Source organism: Anser brachyrhynchus, assembly GCF_964034855.1.
Source record: "Anser brachyrhynchus genome assembly, chromosome: 9".
Classification (NCBI taxonomy): domain Eukaryota; kingdom Metazoa; phylum Chordata; class Aves; order Anseriformes; family Anatidae; genus Anser; species Anser brachyrhynchus.
Window position 1 is genome coordinate 22,882,813 of NC_137703.1, and position 14,679 is coordinate 22,897,491.

Consider the following 14,679-nt stretch of genomic DNA (forward strand, 5'->3'; position numbering starts at 1 on the left):
GCCTCACATAGGAGGACCCAGCCAAAGCGAAGACACTGCTGCGTAAGTAGTAACACGTCACCGATGAATAGCGTGGCAGGAAATCTGCCCCACATTGGGCCTCGTCCAAAGATGCGTGGAGTCGCCCGGGGGGCGGGGAGGAACAAGTATCTCCATTTCGGTGAGTTTTGGACCAGGCCTGGGCACCCAAAGAGAGAAAGTCTGAAGGTCGTGGCAGATGGCATGCCTCACACCTGCACCATGTTAGATCACCACTGAGGTGAAACCCAAGGATGGGATTAGAAAGAGCAGGCGTGGTGGGCTTCCAGAAGTCTTTCAGTTCATCCGTGCAGGAGGATACCCCACAGATACTTTGCCCCTATAACTCTAAATTCTTAAGAACATTTGAGAGCAAAGCTCCTATTGTGGTCTACCTGAAATACTATGTAATGTATAAAGCAAGGTACCCAAAATACTATTTAACGTATAAGGCAAGGTAAACTTGTTTTTGTTTCATAAAGAGAGGTAATTTTATCTGAAATTCTTTTATTTTGTGTCAGCCATTAAAAACATTCTGTTACATGTATTTTTTGAAAAACACTACATTTCTGTATTCTCTTTATTTTTCTGTTTGGCTGCATTGTTTGTTTTTACCTTTTCTTGTTCACGTTTATTCCTTTTGCTATTTCTTGCTATAATCTGAACATTATCTATTTATCCATAAAAGCTAAATGCATTTCAAGCTGACCACAAAAGCTGTAGCAGTCAATGACCGTTTCTTTGTTGGCTTCTAAGAAGACCAATCCCCAGTGCTAGGAACTTGGTGCATGCCCACACTTAGCATTTTCAGATTTGTAGTCGAAATGTATATGCATTGTTGAATATACTCACATATTCCTAATAATAAACACACGTTTCCTTCATGAATCATAAAATGCTGCCAAAGTATTACTGTACATGTGCATTTGCATGACAAGATCAGAGATGTACTTGGACAGCCCCTGCAAATGTATGGCATGCATTTACTTACAAATCCCTAATTTATGACTAATGTGGAAAGTAGATTTTGGGAGACTTAAGAAATCACTTCGGATTTGCAAGTAAGTGCTCAGAGGAAGTTCTCTGTTCTTCAGGTATAGTGTGTGATCCAAATACGATAAGCCCTTTCAAGATAGTTTAGTATTTGGCATTTCAGTTCCAGTCTAAAGCATTTGAAGGCACACACATTTTCAATCATGTGAGCACCCCACTGAACTCTAATGAAGCCACTTTCTCAGGCTTTGGCGGGGCTGTGACATATACTTACAACTAAACATATGCTAACCTCTTTTTCTGGATCAGGATCATGTTTGGAAATATTCTACATGTGTGAAGACATGGAGTTTCTAAACAGTTGATGCTTTCCAGTTAATGAAATATCATCATAGAGGAGGATAGGTTAATCCATATAATTCACATGGAGTTCATTAAATCATTTAAAAAAAAATTAAACACAGAGTTATATTTAGCTTGACACTCACAAGTGTTAACACCATGCTTTTAATGTGACAGATTGGATTTGGAAAGCAATATAAAACATGGTTTTGAGTGTATAGAATTTTTTATTTCCACAACTTAAGGACATTGTTAAGATCCATGTGCCTTTTTAAGATCTATTCCATCATTTAAAATCCAAGTAGTGCTAGTTTGCTGAAAACATTTATCTTTATTAGCTTTCAGTGCTCTGGAGAAGTTAGAAAGGGGACCTTTTATTACCATTTTTTTTCCCCATAGGGTAGTAGTTAGAAGTGAAGACTGACTTTGTTTCTGTTGTTGGCATAGAGATTTTTTGTTCATGAGACAAATGAGAGTATTTCAAGAGTAATGCTAACTTGGAAAGAAACAATGTCATCAATTCATGGCCAAATAGTTATTTGTATGCTTTTTCTTTTTCCTTTCTTTCTATCCTTTTTTCCCCCTAACAGGTGACGTGTATGCAGTGGTTGCAAGGGGACCATACAATGCTGGATATGATTGAGAAAAAACGTTGCCTCTGCAAAGAAATAAAAGCTCGACAGAAATCAGAAAAAGGACTCTGCAAACAGGACAGCATGCCTATTTTACCGAGTTGGAAAAAGAATACCGGGACCAAGAAATACAGCCCTCCTCCTTACTCCAAACAACAGACTGTTTTCTGGGACACTGCAATTTGACAGGCGTGTGGAGGATGCCCTCTCCACCATGTTGCACCATGCACAGGTAGCCAGCTTTCTTAATAAGGCAAAGGCTCTAGCATAAGACTTACCTGCAGGTGGTGAACTTCCTAGGAAAAAACACACCCATACAGTGCTCACCTGTCAATCAAGAGAGAGATTTAAGTTTCTGACTGGATTAAGACATACATATTTATCCAGGATTTTTTTGGATCCAGAAGATATCAGAATGTAAATATTTTGCCGATATATTGAAAACACCCAAACTAATGACACTGCTTATATATATATATATATCTATAAATTCAAAAAAATTTATGAAGAATTTTACTATATAATGTTACTGTTATACTGTTTTATTAACTATTTTCTATGTGGTATTCTAATGCTCCCCTCTGACCCCCTTCCCCCCCACCATTTTATTTCTCTTACCTGCCTAGATTTGGACTCTGTACAAAAGCATGTGGTTGTACCTTTTGTTTAACATGACAATGTACAAAACAACTCGGTGCTAGGGCTGTAGAAGTTACCTAGAGTTGTGCTCATTAGACATCCTTAGCTATTTTGGGGGAGGGCTGGACAAGGGAGAGAGTTTTGGTGGGAAACAACAAAACTGCAAGCAATGCAAATACAAGTGCTCGATGTGGATGCCCAAGTTGCATTTACAACACAAATTGTTCTGCATCAGTTTTCTCTTAATCACATAAATTGCCCTTGGTTTTATCCTAATCAGTTATTAAAATCTCCAGCTACAATTATTTGGCCAAGAAGGGAAACTAAATTTTCTGCAGAAAAGCCTGCGACAGAACCTCCTCCTTCATGACCTTCAGCTGGCTAGCGGAGACCATGGTTCACTGTGACTGAGTGTTGTACAGCCCGTGGCGAGGAGCCCCAGTCGTTAGCAGGTCAAGGCCGTGGCCCTGCAGCCACGGCTCCTGTCCGCATTTGTCTTTGGTCCAGAAAATAAAGGTGACAAAACCTGTTTACATGTTTATTAGTTTTAAATCCAGCAACACGTCCTGTGTCAGGTTACCTTGTGTTACCTATGAAGACTGGCATTCAGACCCCCAAAAGCTGGTAGGGAGATCTCCCTTGATTTCATGTGGTTTTGGAGCAGAGGCCATACAACCATCCTCCCAGGTACGCCACGTCGTCTCCCTGGCTGCCTCTGCAATTGGCTTACAATCGTGTATTATATCACACCCACTTTAGCAGAATATTATGTCATGACCAAAGAATTATGACCTCCTGGTTTTAACGGGAGAAAAAGATGGCTTATGCTGATTATGAGGGTGAAATCTATGAGGTGAAAAATCTTCCAAAAGAAGCTGTTGAGAACAAGGGAAACTTGTACTGCTGTGGAATTGTGGAATGGAAAAAAAAATCTATGGCATATATTTTGTATATTTAAATTTCTATGTGTCTGAAATTTGGTAGCACAAAAGTTCCTCTTTAAAACAATCATTTTAGTATTATATTCTCTGAGAAGAAAAGGTGTGTTGTTTGAAACTTCTTGTTATATTGGCTTTTCTTTGAAATTCTATTGACAGCATTGCCACAGCTGTAATTGCTGATCAAAAAAAAACCAAAAATATCAAATTTTAGAAGGTTTTTGTAATCTATATTGCTAAAGTTTTGAGTTTGAGTAATGCTTTATCGGTAGTAGTTTCTTTTCAGCCTCTGAAATAAAGTTTTTAAATATTTTATAACTAACTAATGTATATTTTGATGTCCAAACTGAGATTTCTGTAAAAGATAAAGTGTGTGTTTATATGTGCTTATGTATATTAGCATTATTGTGTATGTATATATGCATATGTATACACACATATATATGTATATATGCATGTATCTATTTATACTCATAAATGTGTGCATTAAATATTTGTGTGTGTTATGAATAGACAGTGGCTGGAATGGGTACGCAATTAAAATGCAGATTTAAAGAGCCCCTCACAGCCCAAATGACAGAAGAAATGAAAAACTCCAGAGGCTGTGAAGGAATCTTTGAATACATGTTACATCCACAACACCAACTCTACATTCTGCTTATTCTCTTTTTTTAAAGAAAGAAAATGGCAGAAGAAAAACTCAAGAGATCTCGCAAAGTTCCAGAATCTCCTGGAAAGAAGACGACTTGTTGGTCGTGAAGAATCTGTTGAGATAACAGGTTCATTGTTCAGAAAGCGTTTATGCTTTGTCTTCCTTGTTATGTGGCAAGAGAAGAACTTCTCATAACCATGTGTGAAATACTCAGCTCAACCCTTTCCCTCCGCTGCACTAAATCTCTGGCAACAAAAGCAAAGCCAGCATTCAGGCAGTCCCGGTACTTCTTCTCTGCGCTGCTCTCCTCCTGGAGCAGTCACTTCAAAGCCCTGCCGAAGCACTGGCTTTGCAGTCCAGACCCGTGGGTATGCTCGGGCACTGCGGTGTCAAGCCCTTTGGAGGATGGCAAACATTAATGTGAACAGTTACCGTGTTTAAAAGTGTTTGTTCATGTTGTGTCCTTTTCATATCAATGCGTAATAGGAATAATGATCAGGGAATTGAAGCATTCTTGTCGTAAACACACTTGCTTGTACATTCAGCCTGCCATAAAAGCCACTCAATGTTTTGCTTCTATTACTCAATGCTATTTATGTTGTCCTTAAATAACTGCCCATGTGCTTCCAGACCTCCATTGTATCCCATGGAAACAATGGCTTTTTGTTTTAAAGTGCAACACCACATGAAAAAGTAAAATATAACTTAGCACTTACCTTCCAAGCACTTTAGAAATGTGGACTGAACCTCATGCTTGCGAGAATCATTTTACAGAGGAGGGGAGTGAGGCTCAGGCTGAGTGATTTCCAAAGGTCACAGAGAGAGCCTGGGCTCGACAAGCATTTCCTTCTGTCCGGTGATTGCTGGCTCGCCCCATCGCTCGAGTAAAAGGTGCGTCGTACTGCCCAGAGCGTGCTGTCAAAATGCTGTTCACACATTTCCCACGTCACCTATTGTCTCAGCAGTTTCTGTGTCACAGGGTGAATGACAGTGCTTAGTTACATGCACTCATTGAAGCTGTAGTCTGTATAAATATGCAATCTGTATATACATACAGATCACATATATACACACACTTATGAAGACTGTATATATGAAATTGTTTGGTATGCACTTATTTTGCTTTAAACTCCTGAAGTTAAACATTATTGTGTAGCAATTTGTGTAAAGTGCACTGTGATTTCAAGAAAGCACAGTAAAGTCACAGGTCTTGTTATTCTTGCACTAAAAATGTGTTTACGTATATTAGCCAATGTATGTCTACTTTATTGCTCCTTATGACAAATTAAAGCAAATGGTATAAAATGGTATGTTTTTTTGTTTGTTTGGGTTGTTTCTTTTTAAGTGGACAACAGCACTATGTTTTTAAATGACAGGGTTTTTAAATAAAATGAAATCATTCTGTGTTCATTCCAATGTAATACATTTACCAATATCTTAAAATTGAATGTCATGTTGCTTTTTTTCATATTTCATTAGAAATTGTCAGGTATGTGCCTGAGATTGTGTAGGAGTAAGGAGTAGCTAGAGGCTAACTGTAATCATATATTACTAGCCGTTTCTATATACACAGTATAAATACATATTAATTTTCTTTTCATTTTTGTACTTGATTTTTTTAGGTAAGATGTAATTAAATGTACTTTGATACTTCTGAAGTAATAAGATGTTGTTTGAAGATCAATTCTGCTTTCTTTAGTGCATTGACAATATTTTACAATATTTTAGTGCTTATTTATTTGTGCTCCAGTGTAATTATAATAAAAAGCAATAGTTTAAAATATTTGGCTGTTCATTTTCATTTGATGGTTTCATCTTAAAGCTGTGTTGTTCACTAGGGATTAGGCAGAGATTGCTTGGAAGGAAAGTCAAGTCATAGATGTGTATTTATAGAATTCCCTAGGCACATTTGTAATTGCATCATTTGTTGAGGGAAATCAATGAATTGCTTTAATAGGTTAGTATTTGCAAGACATGCCTGGTTGCATCTAATGCCATGAGTGCCATCCTCCAGTAAATGCTCATGATAAGATTTCTCTGAAGAGCATCCAGAAGATTTTTCTTCAAGTACCTATCAGAGTTTGGGACGGAAGATGGTCACATCAAAGACTGTTCTTTGGAGATCTCCGCATTTGTAGAATATCCACTAAGGGGAGAAGGACCCATCATACCCTCCATAAAGCTCTAAAAAACCTATCTAAAAGTCAGTGTCATTTTATGTGGATCCGGCCAGAAGCTTTACTCCTATTGGGATGTAAATCACTCTGAACGTCCGTGGGGCAGTGGGGGACAGGACAGGAACTGCGGAGGAAGGAGAGCACCTGTACAACCTTGCAAATGATACTGATATTCTAGTGCTGTTTTTCATTACGTGGATTTTGTTGAAGTTTTGTAGACTGGATTCTGTAACTGAGAATCTCCCATCCTAAATTTTTGAGATGAGATTTTATAACATAAAGATTCCAAGAGCAAGTAAGCAACTATTTAAAAAAGAACCCAGTAAGGAGCAGTAATGTTCTTTCTGTAGCACTGACACCAGTGCTACATTATTCATGTTTGTATGTATCTGTATGCAGAACGGATCTAGCAGGACTCTTTTGGTTGTCTTCTGCAGGAGCTGATTCTGAATCAGGTTGCAGATATCCAAAAAGTGCTTTCCAAGAGCTTTCCTGCTCCCGGACCCACATGCTTTCCCTGAGGCACAGCCCCTCTCTCTTCAGCAGCAACCCCACTGCTAATGCCTGTGAAACAGCTGAAGAGCTTCGCTACCTCCTTCTGCTCCTCTTCCTCTCTGCAGCCACTGCCATGGACGTTCAGAGTGACTCACCCTCCAAAGCAAACTGTGGCCTTTTGTCCTAGGCTTGGTATTTTACAGGGAAATCTTATAGGGATGACTAGAAATGAACAGAACAAGGTTTTTGCAAGGATTTCTCCAAAGATCTCCAGACCTAAAAGAGAACAAGGTATTTTTCTGTCAGTTTAAGAGTCAGGTTGTGTCTATTCTTTTCAGCAGGACAGTTCACAAAGTCCAGCCTCCTAGCTCCTTTCCAAAGACCTTCTAGCATGCCCCCCAACATCCGTGCCCTCCCCATGCTATGCCTGACTACTGCTGGAGGCAGTGGCAACTGAACCAGAGAAGGAATGAAGGGGGAGGATTGCCAAATGCAGCAAGGAGCATAAATCTGGGGCAAAATCAGATTTTTTTTCCTATTTAGAATATGTGCATTGGCTTGCTTTGCCACTGCAGAAACACTTTCTATGTGCCATTGTTTCTTAAACAGAAGAGGTTTAAATTAAAAGGAGACAAGACCATAAAAAGCAATGGTTGAGTTTTACACTTGCATTTTCTCTAAGTTTATTTGAAAGTCGAAAGGTGTCTGCAGTGCTATATCTTGGGTCTCTGCTCCCTTTGCATTTTAAAAGCTGTCACAATAACACTGGCTGGAGTTACTGCTGTTTCTTCACTGCAGTCATTCAGAGTGACCTTAGCTGGTGCCAGAGTGGCTGCGAAGCAATTAAAGCAGGCAGGGGCCTGTCTTGCTGGGGAACAAGTAACCTGCCCTGAGCAAAGCGGAGAAGTCGAGCAGCCGTTAGAGGAGTGATGGGCCAACATCCCTCTGATCTATGGCCAGAGCTGACAGAGCTGGCAAGGGAACTGCAGGAAACTAAATAAAATTTACAAAAACTAAAGACAACTGAAAAGAAACACTGCTCAAAGGCAAGACTGAACACATTTGGCATTTATTTTCTAAACCTGCCAACATCTCTTTTATGGTACAGTTTTGCCTTTAAAACAAAATTACATACCTGTCACCTATTAATTGAGATTTTTGGCACAATGATGGGTGATTGTTTTAGTGCTCTCCCCACCTGTGGCATCATCTTTCTTTGTCCTCTTCTCTCTTTCTGTCTCAATCATTTCTTTCATGGTGTGCTTTGGGAAATATATTTGTAGGTACCAGTGAGAGTTCCCCTCTCCTCTTTTGTTCCTTTTAGTGTTGTACTCTGTTCTCAGCTGGCTCCATGCTCGCTAACCCTTCATGAAAATGTACAAAGAAAGCAGGAGCAGGAAGCATCATCAATTTCATTTTAAATAATAACATTTATCGCTGCTGGTCTGAGTGTATATACAGCAAGCTTTATGAAGGGATTCAGACGTGCCTAAAAAGAGTGGATAAAACTTGGAGGTACTGAGAAGCTACATACTGGGCCATGGCTACTGGCATACTAGCCAGTCAGCAGCGAAGCTAATGGCTAGGCTGGTGGTCACATTTCTCCTGGGCTTTAACATCCTCACCCCAAAAGCAACTTTGGGTGGAGGAATAGAAAGAGTAGGCATTAGGGGAGAGGTTCTCTGACTGCAGCTGGCAGGACATCAACGCAGGCCAGGAGGAAGTAAAATGAAGTATATTAAAACTAAGGACAACTTTTCCCATACACCTTCTCCCCCAGCTCTCACCTCTCTCGTGCACCTCTCTTGCGCCATGAGCAGCCCGCAGCGGTGGCTCAGGAGCTCTGCCTACCTCTCCTAGCCCTGAGGAAGCTGGCAGAGGAGTCCAAGAGCTTCACCTTCAAGCAAGGTACGGGTGTGGACCTGGCACCTTCCCGCACTGTGCCTGGCCCTGGGGTTGGAGGCAGCAAAATGGGTGACAAACCTGCTGGGAGCTCACTGCAGCCTCTGAGGAGCAGGGGCATTGTAGGAGGTAGTGTAGGGCACATCAGCTGGGATGACAGGAGATGATGGGATTTGGGAGAGGATGGGCTTCTGGGGCTGGGCTTCTCAGGGAGCTGGGTTGCTTTTCCTTCGGCGGGCCAGTGATGGTACATGTGCTTCTGGCACAACTGGGCCTTGTGCTCAGAGGCTTCACTTGATCCAAATCCAGCCATAATATGTGACTGAATCATTTTACCAGAATACATGATTTACTCTGAGATGCAATTTGAATTTAGTAGAAATGTTTTCTAAATCCTTGAAAGAAACGTGAAATGCATTGGATTAAACCACTTCACATTTATAGATGTACATCTTTACAGATGTAACCAAAATAAAAATAAAACTGCTGCCTCAAGGTTACGTTAAAAAAATAAAAAAAAATAAAAATCCAGGCATTCCAGGAAGATGAAAAGGCGTGAGGTGGCCACCACAGAAGGGCCCCATCCTGAGGAGGACAGGGGGAAGCAGCTCGGGCTCCCTGGCTGACAGCCCCACCGTGAGGGACAGGCTCTCATGCCTTGACAAAGGCTGGGTCTCACAACCCAGGTTGAGGGAGTGTGGCGGTTGGAGTTAGGGAGTGAGAAATGGCTGGGAAAATGGCGGCAAATGCTAAACGTCAGGCTCCAGTGCAAGAAAGCCACTGAGGTGAGCCGGCAGTCAGAGCTCTGGTCTTCAGCCTGCGAGACAAGCAGGGGCACAGCTACCCCATGCTCAGGTCTGCCAAGTGGGCTTTGGGCTGACAAGATTCCTGTGGGTCATGCCCGCCATCTTGAGGAAGCATCCCAACCTCCCTCCTGTGCTCTCATTTCAGATAATGGCGGCGTTCTGCATGTTTCCTGTGGGGACAGGCCCTGTGCTGGCTGAGGTGAAAACAGGCAGAGCGCTGTGGCCGTCTCAGAAACATCACCCCAGATGACAGGAGACCACAGGGGTGCAGTTCTCCAGCATGTGTGACACCCACCAAAAGGTAAACTCTGAAAAATTATTTGACCGCTGTGCTGTGTTCCCACAGAAAGGCGGTGCACCGTCTGGGGAGGTGGGGGAGGCGCGCCCTGGCTGTCAGTGCAGGAGGGGAGCCTGCACTTCCTCAGCCACCACTCCTAATTGAATTTCTCTGGGCCGTGTGCTCTATGACCTTATACTTTGTTTAGACATTAGCACCTCTACAAAGTGGGTGTTAAATGGTGCTGTTATGGTTGGTAACTTTTTTATGTTCGCTTGAAGAGTGTAAATGATTCTACAAGGTGCCAGGCAATGGAAAATCAGCCTTCCCTGGGTCTCCAGCTGGCTGGTGTAATTCAAAGTAACTCCTGTGGAATTCGGCTCCCATCAAAGAGCTCTTTTCCTTCCTAAATTCTTCAGGTTTCTGTTAGCTGTTCTTGTAAACACAACAACTGAATCTCTAGTGTAGAGGCATTCACTTTCTGCCTGGCTTTTAGTCTCACCTGAGTTTCTGCTGTGTGGTCCATCCAAGAAGTCTGAACCCAACACTTTCTTTCCCCTGGCTCTTATCCTGTGTGTGAGAAAGGTCGTGATATAGTGACAGAAACTACATATGCAATAACCTGACAGGATAAATTCTCTATGGCAAGTTTTTGCCTGGCCGGACAGTGCCTGGCTTGTCAGGTAGTAAGGCAGCGAGCTCCAGCAGGGCTGGTGGCACTTCCCTACAGGTGGCTGTGGTGAACTGGGTTGTGCTGGGGCACACTGTGGCATTGGGAGCAATGGGTTTGGGAAGCGGAGCCGTGATGAGGTCTCCATGAAAAATTTTGTCTGACTGATTTGCAGCAGGCCGTAAGGTTGTGTCTGCCCCAGTCTGTGCCATCACCCCCTGGATGCTGGTTTCTGGGCTAGGCAGCAGCAGATGCTGTTCTAGACTGACATGAAGATCGAGAGATTTCTGAACAATACAGATATGAGGCCTCTTTTCTGTATTTTCAAGCAGTGGAAGAAAGTCAAGCAGGAATAAAAAATAAAGACTGATTCAAAAGAATGAATGCACCAGGGGAAAACATTGTGTCCTCCTGGCATACATTTCTGCTGTGCTGTTATAACCATATGAACTGTGGGGATGTTGCTTCACCCTCTGAATTGTTCCAACTGAAATTTCTGCACACACCATCTGTAAACCTTCCTGCTATGTTCTGGCCATTTTTCCCCTTGAACATTGTGACAGTATGTCTGGCCTAACTTCTTAAAAGGCACATAATCTAGTGGTACCACAGAAGAAGAGATGAAATATCCAAAATAACTGAAATCCTATGTGTTCAGGGTATTCAAGGCTGCAAGCAATGCCTCAATCAGGACCTGCCAATGCAAGACAAGGAGAGTGTGGTCAGCAGGGGAAAACCTGCGGTACTGTACACTGAGTTAAATGTTTGAAAATGAACATCTATAAGGGTAATCCGACCCTGAACGTGTGCACCCAACCCTGAACGTGTGCAGGATTTGCTGCTCCACCTGGATCCATACAAGTCCATGGGTCCGGATGGAATTCATCCCAGGGTGCTTAAAGAGCCGGCTGACATCATCGCAGGACCTCTCTCAATTATTTTTCAACGATCTTGGGAATCTGGAGAGGTCCCATTGGACTGGAAGCTGGCAAATGTGCCAATTTTCAAGAAGGGTAAGAAAGAAGACCCTAGCAATTACAGGCCTGTCAGTCTCACATCAGTGCCTGGTAAAATTATGGAGAGGATGATCCTTGAAGTTATTGAAGCGCACCTGGGGGACAATGCAGTCATTGGTCCCAGCCAACATGGGTTCATGAGGGGTAGGTCCTGCCTAACAAATTTGATTTCTTTTTATGATAAGATCACCCATCTAGTCGATCAAGGGAAACCAGCTGATGTGATCTTTTTGGACTTCAGCAAAGCTTTTGACATGGTTTCCCGTAGGATCCTACTGGACAAAAAGTCCAGCATACAGCTAAACAAAAACATCATGCGATGGGTGAGCAATTGGCTGACGGGCAGGGCTCAAAGGGTTGTGATAAATGGGGCCACATCTGGCTGGCGGATGGTCACTAGTGGAGTCCCTCAAGACTCCATTTTAGGGCCAGTCCTCTTCAATGTTTTTATAAATGATTTGGATGTAGCACTAGAAGGTGTTTTGAGCAAATTTGCTGACGACACCAAACTTGGAGGAGTTGTGAACTTGGATGAGGGTGGAAAGGCCTTGCAGAGAGATCTGGACGGATTGGAGAGCTGGGCGATCACCAACCACATGAAGTTTAACAAAAGCAAGTGCCGGGTCCTGCACCTGGGACGGGGCAACCCTGGCTATACGTACAGACTGGGCGATGAGACGCTGGAGAGCAGCCTAGAAGAGAGGGATCTGGGGGTTGTGGTTGACAGCAAGTTGAATATGAGCCAGCAGTGTGCGCTGGCAGCCAGGAGGGCCAACTGTATCATGGGATGCATCAAGCACGGCATTGCTAGTTGGTCGAGGGAAGTGATTGTCCCGCTCTACTCTGCGCTGGTGCAGCCTCACCTCGAGTACTGTGTGCAGTTCTGGGCACCACAGTACAAAAAGGACGTGAAACTGTTGGAGAGTGTACAGAGGAGAGCGACAAAGATGGTGAAGGGCCTAGAGGGGAAGACATATGAGGAGCGGCTGAGGTCACTGGGCCTGTTCAGCCTGGAGAAGTGGAGGCTGAGGGGGGACCTCATCGCGGCCTGCAGCTTCCTCACAAGGGGAAGTGGAGAGGCAGGTGACCTAATCTCCATAACACCAGTGATAGGACCCGCGGGAACGGTGTTAAGCTGAGGCGGGGGAAGTTTAAGCTAGACATCAGGAAGAGGTTCTTCACCAAAAGGGTGGTTGCACACTGGAACAGGCTCCCCAGTGAAGTAGTCACTGCACCAAGCCTGTCTGAATTTACGAGATTGGACTGTGCACTTAGCCACATGGTCTAAACTTTTGGGCAGACCTGTGCGGTGCCAGGAGTTGGACTAGATGATCCTTATGGGTCCCTTCCGACTCGGGATATTCTATGATTCTAATTAGGCATCTCCTAGACCCTGAATATCCTGTTTAGAGCATCTTGCAGCACTCTTTTGGGTTTGCAGAATCACTTTGAGGAATGGAAAGCTGAAAGCTGGTGTATCTTTGAGGGAAAGCCCACCCAGACATCTCAAAGGAACACCAGAGCAGGGGCTGCTCTGGCACTGTACGCATTCCTGTGTGTGCCTTTGTGTGTGACCAGGGTATCGCTGTAAGCACTTCAGAAACAGGTACTGCACGTAGTTACCACAGATGATTCTAGAATGGTTTTACCAACATGTGTCAGGGATTTAGTGCTATGGACTGAAAGGTACTGGGAATTTGACCAGTTACCACGTGTTCTGCCTTGTACTCTTGCTGGCATTTCATTTCTACTCGGAAGCTCTCCTCTGTTTTATCACTTGTGGCTATTTTTGTAGATACAGAGAGATGTACAAATCTCTAGTATGCTGTCTGAATTAATACTCTGAACGTCTGTCTGAGAAATGCTGAGAACCCTTCATAATAACATTTTTTGAAATGAACTAAGTAACACTTCATGTAATTTTTTTTTCCAAAAAAAATCAGATTCCTCTACTTTCCATCTGGTTTGGGCATTCAAATACACGTGATATTTTGAGACTTGCTACCAAAAAGAAATTTCACATTTTGACAAGTTTTAATCCAAATTAGCATAATCTAAGCATAATCTCACCTTCAGGAACATAGGAAAGCAAATTTGAGCTCAGGCTTTCTGTACTTCTGTAAGAAAGTTTTCTTACTGCCTATTTCATTTCCACAGGGACACAACTGCTTTTGGTAACAGACTTCTACCACATGTAAATCACCTTTCTCCCCTCTCTCTGAAAAAAATAATATGTAGTGCTTTTTGCTCACGTGTTCCTTTCTCTATATGTCCACAAGATAAATGAATGCTCTGTGAAGTGACATTAGTGAGTCGGGGGGAGGGAAGGGTTGTTTAGTGTCTTGGTATGGTGAAATATAGCTGTTACATGTTCTGCTAGTTCAAGGCGTGTCCTAGAAAATTTTTATACTGTTTCCATGACAAACTAATAGGAAATCAGGCAAAATGCTGACCTGGGATTTTTGCTTATGACAAAGAGTCCTCTGTCCTTCAAATTGTATCTCTACTGAAGAGCACTTGATAATACAACAGAGAAGAATAATTAATGCTACATTTACTGCTGTGCTAGCTAAGAGGAATGCACTCTTAGATTTATTCTAGACAGAGATTATTTTATACCAGTTTGATTTATCTTTGGGTAGACTGTTATTGGCTGTCTGATACTGTCAAGGGTAAATCAAAGCCTTAATGTGAGTCCAGTGTCAACCTGTCTCACTGTATTTCAGAGAACATTTTAAACTTTGGAGATCTCAGCCCTGAGTATGCCCTTGCCTCCTTCCCCCCATTTCTAAATACAGTCCCATTTTCTATTATCTGCACCTTATAGATGGTTTACAGATTCCTGCTATTAGCTGGTTTCTTTTTCTTTTTCTCCTTTTTTTTTTTTTAAAAATTTTATTTTAATGTCTTGTGATATGCTTCTCTTCTCTTGAAACTCTCCTGTAAACCTCTGAAATAAAGAATACATTGGTTTGCCATGACAAAGAGGGGATGTACCACTTGTATGCATACAGTGCAAGAAAATGATTACCAGATTCCAAGTGCCTCTGAATAAGAATATGAAAGTAGGGTCATCTGCTTTTTTGGCATTCATGTCTTTCACATTAAGAAGGTGTCATACT

The 14,679-nt window shown here is 42.5% G+C and overlaps 1 protein-coding gene and 1 long non-coding RNA gene across 11 annotated transcripts in view; one reads left to right on the top strand and one right to left on the bottom strand.

Moving 5' to 3' along the window:
- NYAP2 (neuronal tyrosine-phosphorylated phosphoinositide-3-kinase adaptor 2) overlaps positions 1 to 5,997 on the top strand; it is a 165,912-nt gene extending 159,915 nt beyond the window's left edge. For 9 of the 10 annotated variants that reach the window (XM_080604051.1, XM_080604056.1, XM_080604058.1 and 6 more), the window contains one exon: positions 1,944 to 5,997. In XM_080604051.1, coding sequence (XP_080460177.1) covers positions 1,944 to 2,171 — 228 coding nt within the window. In that variant the 3' untranslated portion in view covers positions 2,172 to 5,997. The remainder of the gene's footprint in view (positions 1 to 1,943) is intronic. The other variant, XM_080604053.1, reaches the window with a different exon arrangement.
- LOC308199633 lies at positions 3,417 to 9,895 on the bottom strand. Its single transcript, XR_013954764.1, has 2 exons — positions 8,674 to 9,895; positions 3,417 to 8,250 (listed from the first exon to the last, which is right to left on the bottom strand). It is a non-coding gene; the product is annotated as an uncharacterized lncRNA (long non-coding RNA).
- Positions 9,896 to 14,679: the final 4,784 nt, after the last annotated feature.